The sequence below is a fragment of the Macadamia integrifolia genome, chromosome 8 (assembly GCF_013358625.1).
Source record: "Macadamia integrifolia cultivar HAES 741 chromosome 8, SCU_Mint_v3, whole genome shotgun sequence".
Lineage (NCBI taxonomy): Eukaryota > Viridiplantae > Streptophyta > Magnoliopsida > Proteales > Proteaceae > Macadamia > Macadamia integrifolia.
In genome coordinates, this window is record NC_056564.1 from 26,362,052 (window position 1) to 26,383,278 (window position 21,227).

At 40.2% G+C, this 21,227-nt stretch overlaps 1 protein-coding gene across 1 annotated transcript in view; it reads right to left on the reverse strand.

The window, feature by feature from the left end:
* Nucleotides 1-4,086: 4,086 nt before the first annotated feature.
* LOC122086473 (MDIS1-interacting receptor like kinase 2-like) overlaps nt 4,087-21,227 on the reverse strand; it is an 18,300-nt gene continuing 1,159 nt past the window's right edge. The window contains exons 2-3 of the mRNA XM_042655285.1: nt 5,774-6,219; nt 4,087-4,407 (exon numbers count right to left, since the gene is read on the reverse strand). Coding sequence (XP_042511219.1) covers nt 5,858-6,219 — 362 coding nt within the window. The 3' untranslated portion in view covers nt 4,087-4,407; nt 5,774-5,857. The remainder of the gene's footprint in view (nt 4,408-5,773; nt 6,220-21,227) is intronic.

The following is a 21,227-nucleotide window of genomic DNA, read 5'->3' on the forward strand; positions in this document are numbered from 1 at the left end:
GACGAGCCGGATCTGTAGTTTTACTCATCTAAGCTGTTCTTTACCATAAAAAAATAAAAAATAAAAAAATAAAAAAATAAAAATAAAAATAAAAATCTAGGCTAGTATATATGGACCCACAAGATCAGACCAACCAAGGATTTTTTTTTAGAAATTGAATCAATCATGGTAGATATTGATACCTGATCAATTTACAATGATCGATATCATATATGTACCAGAAAAGGTGAAGGCAAAATGATCCATAGAAATTCTATATCAGAATATATATATATATATATATATATGGATGGTGATCAATACCATGCACTAAAATCATGGTTGAGACGTGGGACATGATGTGGCATAATGAAGCCCTAGGAAGTCTTCTAGTTTCATGTGTTAATAAATACTATTAATGAAAATCTACACGTTTGTCATTTGTGGGATTGAACAAGTCGGTGCCTAGACATAGAGTTCAATTATTGGTAGGGCCAAACTGTTCTCTTAGCCTTAGCACAATGGGCACTCATTTATTATCAATAGTGATTTATGAATTGCAAAGCATATATCATTGAAGAGATTCAAAACATTTTTTAAAAGCTTAGATAGTTAACTCAAAATGAGGAATGACAACTGCTAGCATAGTTGCGGTTGGTACCATGCATGCCAATAGGTTATAAGGGTCATGGGATCTACTCTCCTGTGGATTTTGCGAGAAAAATAAAAGTAAAGGAAATTATCTTGTACAAATTTAAGTAAAAACCCCTCGTTTGTCTGACTGCTGATGACAATGCCGAAAGTGGTCTTCAAATGAGGTGGCGTTTGCTCCTTTCTCCCCTGTTGATGGCTCTGCCGAAGGTAGATGGAGCTGGGTAACACTGTTCATTTCATTATTGATTCCTAGACGTTAATCATGTACTCTATTTATTTTTTTTAATACATATACTTGCTGACCTTTAGAAAAAAAATATATATATCTTGTACCACCCCTGTTTTAAAATTTATCTGAGATATCATCCTAAATTCCCAAAAATATATAGTGCATACCTTGTTTTGAAAAAATAATAACTCTTAAATCCATTCTGTTAGCTCACAAGTGTCAAGTGATGACATGTCACCTTGGTATTTTTTTTTAAATGACAAATTTACCCTCAAAAATCACATCACAAAGGAAAAGAGGGAAAATAAGGAGGATTAATGGCACCACTGTTTGGTTGGTGGGCAAAGAAGAACCACCGTGGAATGCCAGTGGTCGTGAAGATGGAGAACCCTACCTGTTCCATGGTTGAGTTAGAGGGTTCTGTGAAGGAGAACTTCCTCCTTATAGGAGGGAGGAGCGAGAACGATGACAAAGTTAGAGGGAAGAACACCAAACAGCTCACTCTTGTTCTTCTCCTAAGACCTCATAGGGTTGTTGGCTGTCTCACCTCTATCACTTTGGCAATGTTCGGTTTAGCTGCCACTGTAAGGCATCGGTTGGCTTTGGGAAGGACCGATTTGGAGATTGGGAGCGAGATCGAGGCCGAGAACCCTAAAGTTATTCCTCAAAAGAGAAATCAAGTCGGATTGGAAAGCGAAATTCTTCAATATTTACTTTATATATCTTGGAAGCAGTAGTAATGATGATAGTAGAACCATTGTCCATTTCAATCCGCAGATTCAAAGGTATTTAATGAAATTAGAGTTATGGAATTAGGAGATTCGGTAATACAGTCCTATTAGAGACCCTCATCTCTTTCCTCAGCTTCCTTTTCTTATCTCTGTTTCTTCATTATTTCTCTTAGATCTTTCTGGTTTTATCTTGGTCGCGTGTGGAGAGATGGAGAGAAGAAAGAAACGAGAAGAAACAAGGGTTGAGGTTGCGGCCTACTTAAAACAATATATCTTGGTTGCGTACGGGTTAACGTTTGATCTTTCTGGTTTTATCTTGAAGATCTTTTTAGTTTTATCTCTGTTGGGTTGGGGTTTGAGGTTCAAGGGTCGGCATTTTGGGACTCTTCACCTCCAACTGCAGCGCATTTTGTCCATGCCCTGGCTTTAGTGTCAAAAAAGTAATTTCCATTTTTAAACTAACGGCGTTAGACTTTAGGGGTACATTTGATATTTTTGAAAATTTAGGATGATATCTCAGATAAATTTAAAAAAAGGGGTGATACTGTATTGCCAGGATTAGATTTTATATTCGAATAAACCTCAAATAGGAACCACTGGAAGATAAAAGAGGAAAAACTATTATATGGTGGGCAATACAAAATTTACAGGTGCGAAACATTCTCCCAAGCTTTTCTACAAGTAAAGTCTATGGCTTTGAAAGCTTTATTTTGTTACTTGGCCAAGTGAGGGACTACCTTAATTGGATTCGGTCTCTACTAACTGGGTAAGATCAAAATTGAAGCAGGTTCTGCTTAGTTTGAAACTGCTACAAACAGGCTGTGCTCATAGTAGATCTGCGTTAGGATAAGATCTACTATTATTTATTTATTTATTTATTTATTTCTTATTATTATTATTTTTTTGGGGTAGATAAGATAAGACCTATTGACAGCCCCGCTCATGGAAGATTTGAAGTTAAAATGGGCCAGACAATTGTAAATAAGATTGGGCCAGTAAATTTAGAACTGTTCAAGAAGACTGGGGTCTGAGTTTGTTTCCCCGATATTACCTGTTGTTTTTTTTTGTTTTTTGGTAGAACCGATATTACCTGTTGGCGGCCTTTCTCTTCTGATTGCATTACCGATCATTTTTCTTCTGTCTCCCTTCTGCATGACTCCGAAGGAATCTTTAAAGCATATTGAAAAAGTTAATGATTTGGATGGTCATGTCGTCAATACTGGACAGACTCACCATTTAAGATTTTTCCCATACCACCTTCATTCCAAGGAATGAAAATATTAATTTATGGTTGTTCATATGGTCTTTATATTTTCTCCTCATTTTCCCAGTCTAAGGCTTTTGTGGTGCTTCTTGGTTTGTTGCAATTTTGGCTTGTAATCAAACTTACATAATTATGAAAATTATTATGTAACAATAATCCATTGTTGGATAGCAAAATATCTCACTAAATAATAAGGTGGAATCACAAAAACAATAACAGTCTCACCTCAATACTGACAATGGAAAATGAAAGAAAAAAATCTCACCTTCCTTATCTTCACTGGACAAGGAGATCTCCGTCACGACATCACAATACAATTCTTGTACAAAACAAAGCACCAAAAAGAACCTTCTTTTATGAAAATTTCTCGTGAAAATTGAAAGTCATGAAACTGACTTGGCGTTGGACAGAAAATAGGAAATGAAGAGAATTAGAGAGATGAGGTCTTTAATTGCCACCTTAATCTATCTTACATAATTAAGATGAGAGAGAGTCGGTTTTCAAAACCGTGTCATGCAGTTTGTATTTCTCCGTCAAAGAACAAGGGCATGTGGGTCTCCTCCAAAGAGGGGAAAAATTTTGGCTACTGCCCAAGTTGTAGCTACTTGGCTGCAACCCTTGTAGCAGCCAAGGAAATAGAATCCAAGGGACAGGTTTAAAAATACCCTCTTAGGGTGGAATTTTCCACCTCTAACCCTGAGATTCCGTTCCCCTAGCTGTCCCCTGGCTGCTACTAGGGATTGCAGCTACATGTTGTAGCCAAGTATAAGCCAAGTTTTGATCATGAGGAGGTATCCAACACTTCTCAAGATCATAGTGAAGAAATACGTCATGTGACGAACCATACTTGAACACGTAAACTTGTAGAAGGAAGAAATGCTGGACATTGTAACAGTAATAGAAAATAAAGATACATGATTAGAAGTGACATAGTTTTAGAGCATAGAGTGAGAGTAAATTTGAAAAGGCATTTGCACTATGAATACTTACCGTTCTCTAAAAAATTAAGGAAAAAACCGTCAAAAAAATACTTTAAGTTGGACAAAATCAGAAAAACAAACCTCAATCTCAATTGGTCTCACACTCTTCCTATAGTAGACATCTAATCACACTGCAAAGAACAAAATAAACTATTCATCAAGATAATACTAAAGTTGGATATATCTAAACATGCAAAGGGCAATCAAAATTTTTTATAGCAATGGAAGTACAATTACCTTAGAAACCCCTGCAACGACAGCCAATTGGGATTATCCAGAAGAAAGTTGGCATGCGAGATTCCTCTTCTGCAGCAGGAGTTCTCTGTTCAGGTGCCACAACTCAACTACTTCTACATTAATTTGATTATATGAGCCAATGTGAGTCATGCCAAGTCAGGGGTAGGATGCTTATGTCGAAGATATTTCCTTTTGTCCCCTTATATCTTTTTTCACAATCTTTGTTCTTCTTCCAAGAACCACAACACAACTACCAATTTTATGTCTTTCTAAGAGGTTTCTTCTTTACATGGGCATCATAGCCATAAAATGCTTGCCTTCCAAAAACACATCCTGCTTATATAATAATCACAGTCAACATTCAAAAGATAAGGTGCATTGGAAATGAATATTACAAAGACCCTCACATTCAATAAAAAAAATAAAAAAATAAAAAAAATAAAAAAGTTGTGCCAGCTGAAGAAATAAGATTGGGCTTTATCAGAGTATTTTATGTCCCCAACTATTTTGTGGTGATCAAATTCCGGTGGCTACTTTCGAGAAACATAAACCAAACATGGCAATTCATTTCCTTCAGTATCACGAACACCATTTTGTCCAAGAAATATCTGTTGCATAAGTCATATGTTGAGAAACAAAGGAACCAGTATGGATCCCAACTACTTTAGCATTTTCTTGTCCTTAAATGTAGTTTAGTTTTAGAAAAAAAAAATGCTTCATAAGCAGACATTTTAAAGATAACACATTTTGTGTATAAATGCACTACAACGACAGAAACATGTTTATCAAATATTATACATATTGGATCCCCCGTCCAAGCACAAAAATCATGATGAAATGATACTAAGCTAGACAACATTCTTATGAAGAATACGTTCTAGGTTAACTATGGTATTTTAACACATATCAACCAACTAGAAAGGCATGCTCTTAACAGCTCTCCTGCTATTAATGGTACTCAGATCATGCTATTGTAAATAGAATAGCACCTTAGTTGGATGATCCAATATATTGGTCCCTGGCCATGGTGTTTCATCTTGCATAGTCCAACCGTCTTTGGGAACCTTTTGTGCCATGAAAACTGACCCATATATCTGAACCTTGAATTCTTCATATTCCCTCAATATCATATATAACCAAAATTTTAGTCTTTATTTCACTACAAAAGAAAAGTGGTCGAATGTTAACACATAATTGTCTAAGGAGTTGAAAAGAGAACCCCTTGAAGCCAATTGTCACTACAACATGAGGCTGAAACAAAAGAATCTTTGTGGCTTCCTTCAACTTCACTTCTAAGTTCCAAATTAAGAAAGGGATCATGATGAATTAAATTGACATTAGGAAAACCTCATTTAGTAAAATTAAAATAAATAACTACCAATGCTAAGTATATATTTTAAAATAGAGAACTCATAATTACAAATGTTTTCAGAAAAGATTTAGGTTTGTTTTCTGTATTCTTTATTTCATTCTTAATACATATACTTTGTTGACCTTAAGCAAAAAAAAACAAAAAAAAATGTTTTAAAAAAAGAAACACCTCCAAAGAAATAAAGACTAGTTGTGTGGTCTACAATGAGAACTTCAGCCATGCCATCCCTATCAAAAGCCCAAAAGGTTATATAGTTTAAACATTGGATTTAAAAATAAAAAAAGAAGAAGAAGAAAAAGAAGAAGAAGCAATTAACATAAGGCTGACCTTGAGAACTATTGTTTAATTTTGAGTGTAGTCTGAAATGAATCGCCTCAATCCCCTGTAGGTCAAATGAATCTTCGATCACAATTATTGCACGTCAATATCATTTAGGTCACCTACAGAAACTGTATGAAAATGCTCCATAGATGATGGTCCGATAACAAGTAGCTCTTCTAATACTTGATGCATAGTTGGACGAGATTGTGGGTGACTACGTGAACATGCAAGTGCTATTCTCACAACAGAAATCACTTCCTTCGCCACCTTTGGATCTGATGGAAAGGTGAGGCATGGGTCTAACATATCCCTTAACAACATCTTTTGGCCAACTAGTGACGTTAAAGATGAGATGAGCTCCCCTGGATGCCTTCCCATAATTGTTTCTAGTGCTAGTACCCCAAAACTATATACATCACACTTCTCAGTTATAACCATAGTATAGGCAAGCTCTACAAGGGAAGAAAGAAAAAGGCTTAGTGAAAGTGTATAAATAAGACAACAAATAAGTTTTAAAATAGAAGCAAGAAAATATAATATATTTAAAATGATGGATATGGCAGAGAAATGTATGAACTCATAGGTGTCAATTTTAAAGCTCAAATTCAAATTTTTACCCTCTGTCCATGCATATCTCAATAATCCATACATCCCCCTCTACGTCATCTCTATGATCGTGAATATTTTAATGCTTGATTTATCCACTGGCAAACTCTTTGAGGTTAAATTTCACATATGAACAAGAGAACTTGGGGTCTACCTCTCCCCAAAAATTTGTTGTCCCATTCAATAGGAAACTTGGCTAAAAAATAGTAGTTGATGTAAATAAATTACTCTCTATGGTTTTGGAGGAAACTTGTGGCCTATACTTCTTCATTACTAGTGAGTATTGTGGCTGTTGACTTTAGTAACCCTATCTATACATGTTTTGTACAGGTAAAACATTGTTTATTTACTACTCAAATTAGCAGATAAATTTTATCATTTCCAAATAGGAGTGGGGGGAACCTAATCCACTTGTCCACAAACATTACATCCCCATTTGACATGCCATATGGTAGGAATATGGTCTTCTCGAATAAGTCTCTAGATGGGGCCACCTAGAAATTCTGGTCCTTTCAGCTAGTGCTAAAAATTTTATGGATATATTGTCTACATCACCGTCTACTCCTATTGTAACTTAACTTATATATCTTTAACCTGTCAAATGTAAAGCATAGCAAAATGATATATCAATTTTAGCAAGCTTGGTGTAATGGTAGAAAATAAAGAGTAAACATTAAATGCACGTTCGGCCAAAAATGTAGAGATCTACAAAGTAGAGATTACTAAGAATTCTACATAAAGACTCCCACCCACCCCCACCCCTCAACACCAGCCCCCCCCCCCACAACCCCCCCCCAAAAAAAAAAAAAGGAGAGAAGTAAATCCAAGTGGTTGTTTTTATCTCTGTAGATAAGGCTGCATGTGCCTTCTACCAGACTCACCAAATGTATTTTCATTTTTTTGCACTTTGTTTAAATTTTAAAATTAAGGGTGGCCTAAAGTACATATGGTGCTCCAACCATATGTACTTTGTCTTGATTAATAAAATTCTATAGGGTTGGTCTCAATTCCTATTACTTTGGGCACTCAAAAAGAATTTTAGTTATTGTAACTTTTTTCTAATTCAATAGGAAAGCATAGTGATCAAAGACAAGAAGAAGAAAACAGCTTAGATGGTGGAAACTGGGAGAAGACGATGAGAGAGGAAGAGGAGAGATTGGAAACTGGGCCAGAATTTTTTGTCCCTGCCGGAGGCCGGCCACCGGATAGAAGTAAACAACGGTTGATCACTGATTTCTGGAGCCTTGCTCCCAGCCATGGCTATGCTTCAGTAGAGGATCCTAGAGAAATAGTGCCTGAGGAGTTCAGGCCTCTGGAGGGTGCAGCAATGGGGGGCCAACGTCCTGGAGGAGATGCTGAAGGTCGTCGATCCTATGCTGCTGTGTCAAAGAAGGGGTTGCCAGATGTGGATGACCTTCCAGAGCCTATCCGTGCTGGGTCTCTGACTAAGGTGGTGGTACCACAAGAGGCCTATGAAGAGAAACTTCAAACGTTCTCTTTTTCCCTAATCAGAAGGGTGAATTTCAGATTCATCTCCATGGATGATATCCGTCGTGATTCGGCAAAGTTATGGAACTTGAAGGGGAAGGTTAATCTTGCTCCTCTAGAGGGAGGGGGATATGTCATCGGTATGGAGGCGAGGACCCATAAAAGTTGGGACTCAGGTGATTAGATTTCAGAGGTGGAGGCCAGAATTTAGTATCCATGATAATCACACCCAAACTAAACTAGTCTGGGTTCGTTTCCCTGAACTCCCAATGGAGTACTGGCATGAAAAAATCCTTCTGACAATGGCCAAAGCCGTAGGGAGGCCTGTAGCTTTGGATCGTAAAACATTGAATGGCACCATGGGCGACTACGCCGGAGTCCTTGTTGAGGTCGAGTTGGTCGGAGCCAGGGTGGAGGAGATCCAAGTGGAACGAAAGAAACCTGGTACATACATCATTTTCTGGTTCAAACAGCGGGTGATGTATGAGGACGATCTCTCAAGATGCACCTTATGCAAAAAACTGGGCCATATGGCCAACCAATGCCTCGATAAGAGGGACGAAAGAAAGCCTGTTGCCCAGAATAATGGTAGTTTTGTCGCAGATGATCATGTCCATGGTAACCTCGCCGGAGTTGGGAGAGAAGGGTCGACTGCAAAAGTGGCCAGCCCCAGCTGTGTGAGGAGTCCCAGATTGGTAGGAGAATATTTCCCTCCTACGGTTATGGAAACAGTGAATGGGGATATGAATTGCCTTGTGGAGGGAAATCTGGTGGTTGACTTAGACAAAGAGAATATTTCTAACTATGGAAATATCCTTTCACTGAATTTGGGAGGGCCGAATTCTAACAATAATCAGTGCAGGGAGGATCTGGAGCCAAATATGGTGGATAATCCATTGGGTGAGGGTGAATATGGGTCGGACCACATCTATACGGTATCCGACGGGGAATCTGACTCTTTGGAAGGAAGCGAGCAGGGAGAGGATGATGCTACTCCAAGGGCAAGAAACCACTTGGAGGAATCTTTTGCAGCTTGGAACTTAAGGCCTCGACGTAATATTAATTACCATGGAGGTCATGCCGGTCGAGGATCAACGAGAGGTGGCAAAGGCGGTAGAGGTGAGGAAGGGGTGGTGTCCGAGCATATCGTAAAGGGCCTTCCTCCCACCCAGCTGGTGGGAGGTCGTGCTATTGTTCACCATCCAGAGGTTGCTGCTATTGATAATGCTTTACGTGCAGAGGAGGCGGCAGCAAGGAAGGGAAAAGTTATTATGGAAAAGGAGCCAACAGCCAAGTCGGCTCATCAGACCCATACCAAAAAGTGACATTATGAAGCTGCTCTTCTGGAATATCAGGGGTATGAAGAAGGCCTCTAGTAAGAACGCCTTACGTGTACTTGTGAAAGAAAAAGATCCTGATATTCTTTGCATTGCGGAGCCAATGATCGAGGTAACTAATTTCCCTAATTTATTCTTTAATAGATTGGGATTCTGTTGCAATTTTATTCATAATACTCGGGTCGGAAAGGCCTCAAATTTATGGATAGTTTGGAAGAGGAATTTAAATATTCCTACAATTATTACTGAGTCAGAGCAGCATATTTCGATTACTATTACATGGGACTCAATTACTGCTCAGATCTCTTTCGTTCATGCGAGTAGCTTTAGAGCTAAAAGAAGATCTTTGTGGATGAAGTTGATGGTTGATTCTCCTCAGTCCCCTACTCCATGGGAAATTATGGGTGATTTTATGCAACCTTGCAATCTCATGAGAAGAGAGGGCCATATTGGTTAAAATACCATATTTTATTTTTTATTTTTTTATTTTTTTTTTTATTTTTTTTTTTTTTATTATTTTTTAATTTTTTTTTTTTTGGATGATATAGTAGTGGATTTTTTTGCTAAAGACTATGAATGCTCCGATCTCTGAGTCTGGTCATGACCCTGGTGGAGGCCGGCCACCGGAGAGGGGCAAGCAGCTTCGGCTCACAGACTTCTGGAGTGCTACCTGTAACCCACCTCAGACGCTGAATGTATCCAAGGAGGCTGATCCTTCGGACAACATTATGGAAATTGGTGCTCAGGCGGAAGAAGGCAATCAAGGGAAGGAACCACTCGTTGCCGCACCCTCCCTCGTGGTGGATGGTGGTAATGAACAACCTGCTGCCCAGATTCCTAAGAAAACATATGCTAAGGCTGTAGGGAGCGTCCTGCCTGCAGTTGACGATCTCCCTAACCCTGTCCGCGCAGGAACTTCAACAAAGGTAATTATACCTCAGGATGCATATGAGGATCGACTAGGGAGGTATCGATATGCCCTTATCGGTAGACTTATTTTCGATTCCTCTCTATGGATGATGTCCGCAAAGAAGCTCGCGAATCTTGGAATCTTAAGGGTCACATCAAGATGGTGCCCATGGGTAAAGGGTTTACCATTTTTCAGTTTGAGAAAGAAGCGGACATGGCATCCATCTGGAAGAGAAGTCCTGTGAAGGTGGGAGGGCAGCTCATGCGTTTTCAACGCTGGTGCCCGGATTTCAGTATACATGAAAAACCAGTAAAAAAAAATCTTGTTTGGGTGAAGTTTCCAGACTTGCCATTAGAATACTGGCACGAGAAGGTGTTACTGACAATGGCTAAGGCTGCGGGCCATCTGGTGGCTCTCGATCATCGCACGAAGAATGTAATGTACGGGAACTATGCTCGTGTCCTAGTGGAGATGAACGCAGGATCTGCAAGACCTGAGGAAATTCAGGTAGAGCGACGGCAACCAGGAACTGCAAACTTGTTCTGGTTTGAGCAGAAATTGCTCTACTAAGATTCAATGGGGCAGTGTGGATTTTGTAAAAAAGTGGGACATGTCCTATCTGATTGTAAAGAGAAGAAGATAGCAGATTCGCGACCTTGTCGGATGGAGCCTAATCAAGGAGTCCCAGGATCAGTATATGTCAATGACTCTCCTAGGGGAACAATGGTGCCTTCCACCTTTTCTTCCTCACGTCGACTTCAGCATCGTGATGCTCATGATGCTGGTGAAGCTGAGGCCACCTTACACGGTGGTAGGGAGGAGGCTTTGGGGGCTGCTGAACCGGCCATGGTGGAGAGAGGAAGTGACAGGGAGGACTCTCCTATTTTGGAAAGTTCCTTAAACTTGGCAAGTGGGGGCGTTGAGACTCCTAGGGAGGATATGACGCCTCCATCAAGGAGACCTTCTCCTTTGGGCTCCAATGTGGATTCTCTTTCCACAAGTAATAGGATTTCAAATCAACATGAGATTTTAAATTTTGAAAATGCAAACAATCTGCATGGAGATCCTCAGTTGGAGGTTGTGCTCGGTTTGAGTACTGAAGCGAGTCAGGCAGAAGTGGGTATGGATCTTGGACATACCCAAGATCCTATCAATCAGACCTCTGGATCCTGGATTGGGAGCAGCCCTGATGCCAGTGATCGCCACCTTGAGACTGTGCGCAGGAGTACGCGAGTTGCCACTCGTGATGGTGCCAATCGCGACGATGCTCACGAGGCGGCTGCAATGGTAGATTCAGCGGTTGTGGCAAGGGAAGAGGGGCAGCAAGGCTGGGTTAGAATGCAAAGAAAGAAGGGAAAACAGATGCAGAAAGTGGGTCGACCAGCTAGAGGCGACCAAATCCCATCATCTAGGCGTCCATGAAAGTCCTCTTTTGGAACATTTGCGGAATTAAGAAGGCATCAGCTAGGATTGCCTTATTGAAGATAGTCCGTGAGAACTCTCCTGATATCATTTGTTTAGCCGAACCAATGGTGTCTACGAATAAATTTCCAAAAATTTTTTTTAGTAAATTCGGTTTCGCGACTGATTTTATTCATAATGAAAGGGTCGATGCGCATCCAAACCTTTAGATCATGTGTAAGCAAAGACTAAGGAAACCATTAATATCCTCCATGTCAGAGCAGCAGTTGTCAATCCAAGTGGAGTGGAATGGTAGAATGCTTAATGTTTCTATGGTGCACTCAAAATGCCTCAGAGCAGAAAGGAGATCTCTGTGGATGGATATAGTTTCCGGTGATTTGGGAGCACCGAGAATGATTATTGGGGATTTTAATGCAACCCTTTACGTCACGAGAGACGAGGGCCAGGAAGTTTCTCTCTTGGCGCAGCCTCTGAGTTTGCTGCCATGGTTGATGCTTTAGCTTTGATCCAAATCCCTTCCTCGGGAAGAAAATTTACTTGGACTAATAACCGAAGAAGGGGTAATGTTGCTGCGGTTCTTGATAGAACTTTTGTGAATGAAGAGTGGATGAAGATCTTTGACGATTGCATTCAAAAGGTGCTGATTCGTGTTGCATCAGATCATGCTCCCCTGATGGCCTGCTCGGTTTCTTCTATTAAGCCTAAAAACTGCCCTTTTAGGCTAAATTCTTTTTGGATGGATCACCATTAATTTTTAGATGTGATAAAAGAAGCTTGGCATAATAACTTCTCAGGATCTCCCCCTTTCATCCTTGCGCAGAAGCTGAAGGCTCTGAAGCCTGTTATTAAATCTTGGTCTAGGGAAGCTTTCCCTAATCTGGATCAGGAGGTGATTACTTCCAAGGCTGAGCTGGAGAACATTCAGAGAAGCATTGAGGAGGATGGCCTCACTGAGCAGCTCTTTGATCAGGAAGCCGATGCCAAGACCAAATATTGGAAAGCAATGGAAAACCAGGAGAAATTGTGGCTTCAAAAATCTAGGGTAAGATGGCTTAAGGAAGGGGACGGGTGTTCCAGATTTTTTCACATCATGACCAGAATTAAGAGATCCAAAAACACTATTAGATGCATCACTACTGAGGATGGAGTTGATATTAGTGCTCAAGATCAGATGGGATCCTATTTGGCAGAATATTATGAGACATTTCACAAGAAAGTAGACCTGGAGGATCACCCCCAGATTTTTAACTGCATTCCCAGAATTCTTCAGAATTCGGACCAAGTGATGTTGGATGCCATTCCCTCTGAAGAGGAGATCAAGAGAGCGGTGTGGGACCTCGATCCGGACAGCTCTCCAGGACCTGATGGCTTCACTGGAGCGTTCTTCAGAAAATGCTAGGATATAATTCATGACGATGTCTACAGAGCTGTCAAGGGTTTTTTTTCATTAGGTATTCTTCCTCATGGTATTAATAATAATTTCTTGTTATTAATTCCTAAGGTGGAGGGAGCCAAATCTCTTGACAAATTCCGTCCATTATGTATGGGGAATTTTTTTTGTAAAATCCTATCTAAAATAATGGCCTCTCGTATCTCTAGTGTTTTGCCAAAAATTATTTCGCAAGAGCAAGGCACCTTTCAGAAAGGGAAGCTTATTCAGACTAATATCTGTCTAGCTTCAGAATTGGCAAACTTAATAGGGCAGACCTCTAGAGGCGGCAATCTTGGTCTCAAGGTAGACATCAAAAAGGCGTTTGACACTATCTCTTGGGATTTTCTATTCCAAATGCTCAGAAGGTTTGGTTTCTCTGAAAAAATGATTGGCTGGATTCATACCTTGCTTCAGTCGGCCAGGATCTCTGTGCTCCTAAATGGCGGTCCTGTGGGTTTTTTTGAAGTCAGCAGAGGGCTACGTCAAGGAGATCCCATCTCCCCCATCCTATTTATTATTGCCGAAGAGGTTCTCTATCGTGGCATGAGTGACTTAGCCGCTAAATCTCATATAAAGCCTCTATCGGGTCCTCGTGGTGCTGATGTCCTTACGCATCTCTTATTCGCCGATGATGTCTTCATTTTCATGAACGCTTCCAAGAGGTATGTTAGAAATTTGAAGTCCTTCCTTGCTATCTATCAAAAATGCTCTGGGCAGTTTTTTAATTTAGAGAAAAGCAAGTTGTTCTTGGGGAAAATTCCTTCAGTAAGGAAGCAGTGGATTGCAGAAGAGTTGGAAATTCCTTGCTGCAACTTCCTAACAAAATACCTGGGCGTTGAGATCTTCCAAGGCCGAGTGAAAAGAGACCCTCTTCTCCCTGTTATGGACAAAATTAAAGCCAAGCTGGCTGGTTGGAAGGGGAAACTTTTGTCCATGGCAGGGAGAGTTGAACTTGTAAAGTTTGTCATCTCTGGAATGACTTTGCACAACTTTTCAGTTTACTGGTGGCCTTCTCCCTTAATCAGGAATCTTGAAAAGTGGATGAGGAATTTTATATGGACTGGTGAGATAGACTCTTCTAAGGCTACCACTGTCAAATGGGATACAATTTGTAAACCCAAGGACGAGGGGGGTCTTGGCATCAGAAGGCTGCGTGAGGTTAATATGGCTTTAATTGCCAAACTAGCATGGTCAAGCAAGGCAGAAGATTCCCAGCTGAGCAGCCTGCTTCGAGTAGGGTTTTTATTTCATTCAGGCCTTCCTAAACGCTCTTATAGGCGCTCTTCCATTTGGCCGGGTATAAGAAGAATGTGGAAATTTATTTCGGACATTGAGAGATGGATCATTGGCAGCGGAAGAAAAATAAATTTCTGGAATGATAATTGGCTTGGGCCCAAACCCATAGGGGTTCTCTCTGAGTTGAATGAAGAGTTTTTCTCAAACCTTAATCAAACTGTGGCTGACGTTATTGTTGATGGGTCTTGGGCGCTGCCTCCAGTGCAATCTGATTTTCTTGCAGAAATTTTTCAAAGGATAGAGGCCGTCAAGCTACCCTCTGTCCCTATGGAGGACAGATGCATGCGGAGCATAGACCCTATGGGGACCTTCTCAGTCAATTCGGCATGGAACGGCTTGAGGTCCTCTAAATCCAAGGTTCCTTGGTCATCTTTTGTTTGGAGCAAACATATTCCACCAAGACTATCAATTCTGGGTTGCCGCCTGATCCATGGGAAAATCCCAACTGATGACCAAATTCAAGCAAAGGGTATCCATTTCCCATCTCGCTGCGACCTATGTGGCTCCAATTCTGAATCCATTTGCCACTTGTTTCTTGCTTGCAAATTTTCTTCTGACTTAGGGAGAATGATTGTTGGTCTTTTTAACTTGACATGGTCTTCTAAAGCTTCAATAATTGATTTGGTGTCTTGGTGGAAAAACAAAGCTAAAAATTGGCCCCTCAAAGAGGCTTGGGTGATTGCCTTTTTCTCTTCTCTGGCTGCACTCTGGCAAAAAAGAAACCAAAGGCGTTTTGAAGGGACGAAAAGAAGTTTAGACGTGATTTTTAGCAATGTTAAAGGGGACATCCACTTTATATCTAGCAGCCGAAAATTTTATCCCATATCGGTTGAGGACATCACCCTGTGCAGAAGACTGCATCTCTCTACGTCCTCTTATTGCTCAAATCCTATCCTAGAAGTTCACTGGTGCAAGCCCATGCATGATTGGGTGAAACTTAACACAGATGGCTGCTCTTTGGGTAACCCAGGGCATGCAGGAGGGGGAGGTGTATTCAGAGATCATGATGGTAGAATGCTGTTCTGCTATCACATTTTTCTAGATGTCACTGACAGTTTCTCGGCTGAGATTTGGAGTATAATTAAGGGGATTTCTCTTGCTCATGAAAGAAATTTTAATCACCTTTAGATAGAGTCTGATTCCTCTGCAGCGGTTGGCCTATTCCACCATAGGCTTATTCCTTGGTTTGTTCATCAGGAATGGAACCACCTTCTTAGTTATTTAAATAACATTTCTTGGAAGATCTTGCATTGTTTCAGGGAACCTAATCCGATTGCAGATTATTTGGCTAAAGAAGCAGCTAAGACTGGGATTTCTTCTGACGACGTAATCCTACCTCATCGCATCATGAGCGAGCTGTTTTTAGATGAGGCAGGAAGAACGAGATTTAGATTTATGAGATAGCGGAAGTGAGTCTCCACTGATGGCAATGCCGTAGGTGGAGGCTCGTTTTCTGGCTCTTAGGTTGTATTATATTTTCCCCCTTTTTTTCTCTCTTTTTTAATACATATTTCTGACTTTCTAGCGAAAAAAATGAGAAGAGAGGGCCTGGCAACTTCAGTATGGGGTCGGCAGCTGAATTTGGAGCCATGGTTGATGCTTGTGTAATGGCTCAAGTGCCTTCTTCTGGAATGAAGTTTACTTGGTCCAACAACCGCCGCAGAGGTAATGTTAGCGCAGTGTTGGATAGAAGCTTCTGTAATGACGAATGGATATCTCGATTTCAGGATTGTGCCCAAACAGTCCTTGATCGAATTGCCTCGGATCATGCCCCTATTATGGTCACTTCAGCTCTGTCTCAGAGACCGACTAATGCCCCTTTTTTGTTTCACAAATTTTGGATAGACCATACAGATTTTGAGACTGTGGTTAACTCATCTTGGAGTGAATGGATTTCAGGGAACCCTATCTTCGTCCTCATGCTCAAGCTGAAAAAATTAAAAGAAGTTTTGAAAAACTGGGCTAAGACCTCCTTTCCAAACATTGATAGAGCTCTTGAAGATGCAAAAAAAAACTTAAAGCAGGTGCAGTTAGACATTGAAGCCAACAGGTTAAATGACCACTCTTTTGCTAGGGAAGCAGATGCAAAAACTTCTTTGATTAAAGCCTTGGATTTGCATGAAAAGCTATGGGTGGAAAAGGCTAAAATCAGATGGATGAAGCAGGGGGACAGGAATTCTAAATTCTTCCATTTGTCTGCAAAAATGAGAAGAATTAGAAATTCCATTAGATACCTCAAGAAACAAGATGGGACCATTGTGGAAGGTCGCGAACAGCTGGGAGACTACATTGTGCAATTTTATGAGAATTTCCACAAAGCCACCCCTACTATAGATCATGTGGACCTTCTTGACTCCATTCCCACGGTTCTTCAACAAAACGATATTTTTTTCTTGGATTCTATCCCGGGTGATGAAGAGATAAAGAAGGCAATATGGGAGCTCGACCCAGACAGCTCTCCAGGTCCAGATGGCTTTACAGGAGCTTTTTTTAGGAGACGCTGGAATATTGTTGAAAGGGAGGTATGTTCTGCAACTCGCCATTTCTTTAGCTCTAGTCATATGCCTAGAGGGATAAACAACAATTTCTTGGTGCTGATACCTAAAGTGGAAGGTGCTTCCTCTCTGGACAAATTCCGCCCCTTATGCATGGGGAATTTTTTTTGCAAGGTCATATCAAAAGTGATGGCTTTGAGACTTGAAAAGTTCCTTCCTCGTCTGATTTCAGAAGAGCAAGGGGCTTTTCAAAAAGGGAAATTAATTCATTCGACCATCAGTCTCGCATCAGAGCTTGCTAATATGATGTTTGCTTCTACAAGAGGGGGTGGTCTTGGCCTTAAAATTGACATTAAAAAATCTTATGACACTATTTCGTGGCATTTCCTGTTTCTGGTTCTACGTAAGTTTGGCTTCTCTGAGAAATGGGTTACATGGCTGCATCAGATATTGATATCAACTAAGATATCAATTATGGTCAATGGAGGCCCGCAGGGGTACTTTGATGTTGAGAGAGGCTTAAGACAAGGGGACCCTATCTCTCCTTTACTCTTTATTATTGCGAAAGAAGTTTTGTCCAGAGGGATTAAGTCCTTGATTCACTTGAATAAATTGAAGCCGCTTCAGGGTCCAAGAGGCGTCCCTACCCCTAGTCATATCCTCTTTGCAGATGATATTTTTATCTTCTCCAATGCCACTATGAGGTATGTCAGAAATTTAAAGGATTTTTTGCTTAAATATCAGGAATTTTCAGGCCAATGTATGAGCTTAGAAAAAAGCAAGCTCTTCCTGGGAAAAATCCCTCTTGCCAGGAAGCAGTGCATCTCTGACATTCTGGGCATCCCGGTGTGTAATTTCCCTACCAAATATCTCGGAGTGGAAATTTTCAAGGGAAGAATAAAGAAGGAGGCCTTGTTTCCGATCATGGACAAGATTAAGAGTAGACTGGCAGGTTGGAAAGGCAAGCTCTTGTCAATGGCGGGGAGGGTGGAATTGGTAAAAACTGTTATCTCTGGAATGCCTACCCATAGTTTTTCAGTTTACTGGTGGCCTACATCCCTCATCTCTCTGATGGAGTGATGGATGAGGAATTTTATTTGGATAGGGGAGATTGACATGGTGAGGTCGATCACTGTCAAGTGGGACACCTTGTGCAAGCCAAAGGTGGAAGGGGGTCTGGGAATAAGGAGGCTTAGAGATTCTAACAAGGCCATGCTCTGCAAACTTGTTTGGAGAATGAGAAAGGAGAAATCTACTGCTGCTACTTTTCTCAGAGCTAGGTTTGTCAAGAAAGATGGAAGAACTCTTAGAGACTGTTGCCCTCCTCTATTGCCTCAAGAATCAAAAAAATGTGGAGTTTTGTGGACGACAAGGAAAGATGGATTAATGGTAATGGTCTTCTTGCTAATTTTTGGAAGGATAAATGGTGGGGACAGAGATCTATAATGGAGGAGATCAACTTAGATAATTCCAGTTCTCTAATCACTTCTGCTACAGTGGGAGATTTTATTAGAGAGGGACAATGCCATCTTCCAGAGGTAAATGCTCCTTTTCTTAAGCAGATTTTCAATCAGATAAAAAAGATTAAAATTCCCAGTGTGCAAACGGAAGATATAAGTGTTTGGTCTTTAACGCCTATGGGGAATTTCTCCACGGCATCAACTTGGGAGGTCATTAGAAAGGAGTCACCTAAGGTGCCCTGGGCCTCATTAATTTGGCAAAAGGACTTACCCCCTAGATATTCTACTTTTGGATGGCGGCTGGTTCATTGTAAGCCTCCTACAGACGAGATCATTAAAAGCAAAGGTGTCTACTTGGCCTCTTGCTGTTATCTCTGTGGGATGGCCGAAGAAAATATTGATCATATTTTTCTTCACTGCCCATTCTCTATTTCTATATGGGAAAATTTTTTTAATTGTTTTGGGATTCAGTGGAAAAACCAGGTGTCGATTGCTAACTTCCTACTATGGTGGAAGAGAAGAGCTACTGGCCTCAACGTTAAAAAGCCATGGAAGATGGGATTTCTGCTAATTACTTTTTTTTTGCTAAAAGATTATTTCATTAAAAGATCAGAGAAAAGAAAATAAAAGCCATACAATAAAACAGATTCAAACAAAAGATCCTAGCTAACTCTACCCTCCCACCTTCGGCATGGCCATCAGCAGGAGGATAAAGAAGCACTAATTAAACCGAAAATGAGGCCTCCCATCTGAATCCCTTTGCAAGAGATCACGAATATGGGAGGGAAAGACCACATTATCACCCGAAATCCCTGTCTTCGCCGCATCTCTGGCCAAGTAATCAGCTATAGAGTCAAAGAAGGCATGAGGCTAAGGCAAGACAGGCTAAATTCATTTTTGAATCCATCAGACAGGAGCTGATTCTATGTCATGGCAGTTCATGCAAAGAGGTTAAGGGAGTTTCAGACGTTTTATGCTGCAGGAATCTGGGCTTATCGATTTCTCCCTCAGATTCTTCTCCACCCCTTGAGGTGCACTGGTGTCGACTGGCCCCTGGCTGGATAAAGATCAATGTGGATGGTAGTTCCTTGGGTAACCTTGGTAAAGCTGGAGCAGGTGGTGTGATGCGAAACAGTGAAGGCCAGGTTTGTGACTCTTTTAGCATTTTCCTGGGTATTAAGAAGATATACGAGGCTGAGTTTGAAGCGGTATTGGAAGGGATTGCAATGGCGCAGACTCATAATGCGACACATGTGTGGATAGAATCAGACTCGGCGTCTGTGGTGTCTGCGATTCAACGAAGGCAGATCCCCTGGTTTGCTCTCCAAAAATGGATTTCTTTTCTTCATTATTTGGAATCCATTTCTTGGAAAATAACTCACTGCTTTCGGGAAGCTAACCCCATTGCAGATTTTCTAGCTAAAAAGGCCTCTAAATCTGGCCTGTCTGAGATTTCAGTGGAATTTCCTAATCGCATTGTAGCAGAGCTTGTGAATGATGGTGCGAATATGCACAGATTTAGATTTGGCTAGGATGCTCGCTTGCTTTCTCTGCTGATGGCCTTGCCGAAGGTGGAGACAGCAAGTTGGGCTAGTGGCATCAGCTGTACTTTTCTTTTTTTCTCTCCTATTTGGATGTTTTTTCCTTCTTAATAAATTACCCTGTTACAAAGTTAAAAAAGAAAAAAAAAAAAAAAAAAAAAAAAGGAAAGCATAGTCATGCTAGGGATACCTTTTTTCTATATAATAAATAACTTACCACAAGTTAATAAGGTAACTTACAGATGAAAATAATTTACTCCAAATGAGTAATTTCAGTATTCTATTTTCCCCCTCCCCTTCAAAATTCTGAAATTCCTTTAGTTAATTTACAAAAATGTTTTGCCCAGTTTATCCATGACCACCAAGAAATTCAAGGGGATATAAGCAATTTACAATATTCTTTAGTTTCTTTATAAAATGACTCAATTAAGTAAAATATTTTAGCTTAAGTAAAAAATAAAAAATCTAAAGGGTATTTACAGATGGAAAATTTAAGAATTTATTATGTAACATATAAATGTCATAACAATAGGACATGGGAACATTCATCCTACTATTTAAAACGATTAATTTTTTTTTTTAATCAAAGTTTTGATGATTGTGTACTAAATCTTTCAAAGTTCGGATAACATATTTTTTTCCCAAAATTATTCCAAAATATAATAATTCTACTCATTTAGACAATAAGATAAGGTAACGAATACTTCAACGGCCCAATCTAGCAAAAAAGTCATAGGTTTTAAATACTAAAGTGAATAAAGAAATCTTAAAAAACAATAATAACATAGTATTTAGTAGGGACAAATTTACATACCTGGAGCAATATACCCATGGTGAAGCATTTCTGAAAACTTTCTTGTTAGGAACAACACCCTCCAACTCATTGTAGGACAAATCAAGTGATACTAAGCTAACCATCTCTTCGAGAGAAAAAAGGTATTGAGCCTATGATCATATTATGGGATAGATTCAAGATTTCCAGCATCACCAACTTTGCAAGCTCAGGTGGTATCGGTCCACTAATTGAGTTATGACTAAGGTCCAATTGAACTTGTAGGGATACAATATCACCAATTTGAGATGGAATGCTTCCATTCAATGAATTCCAGATCAAATTTAATGACAAAAATTTGGAGCATTGACTGAGTTGTGTTGGGATTGATCCAATTAGCCAGTTTGCCGATAGGTCTAGATGGTCCAAATTGATTAATTTTCCAATTTCAACTGGTATATGCCCTGAAATCTGGTTGTCATGTAAATACAAAAGGAGCAAAGTATATAAGTTACCAAGTTCCCTTGGTATTTCTCCAGCAAGTTGTTGGTAGAAAGATCAAGTTGTCCAAGTTGAGTTAACTGACCTAACTCAGGTGGTATCTTCCCACTAATATTATTTCCAAAAATCTTTAGAACTAACAAATTCTTACATTTTCCCCAATTTGGTGATAGCTCTCCATATAGTCTGTTGTGACTCAT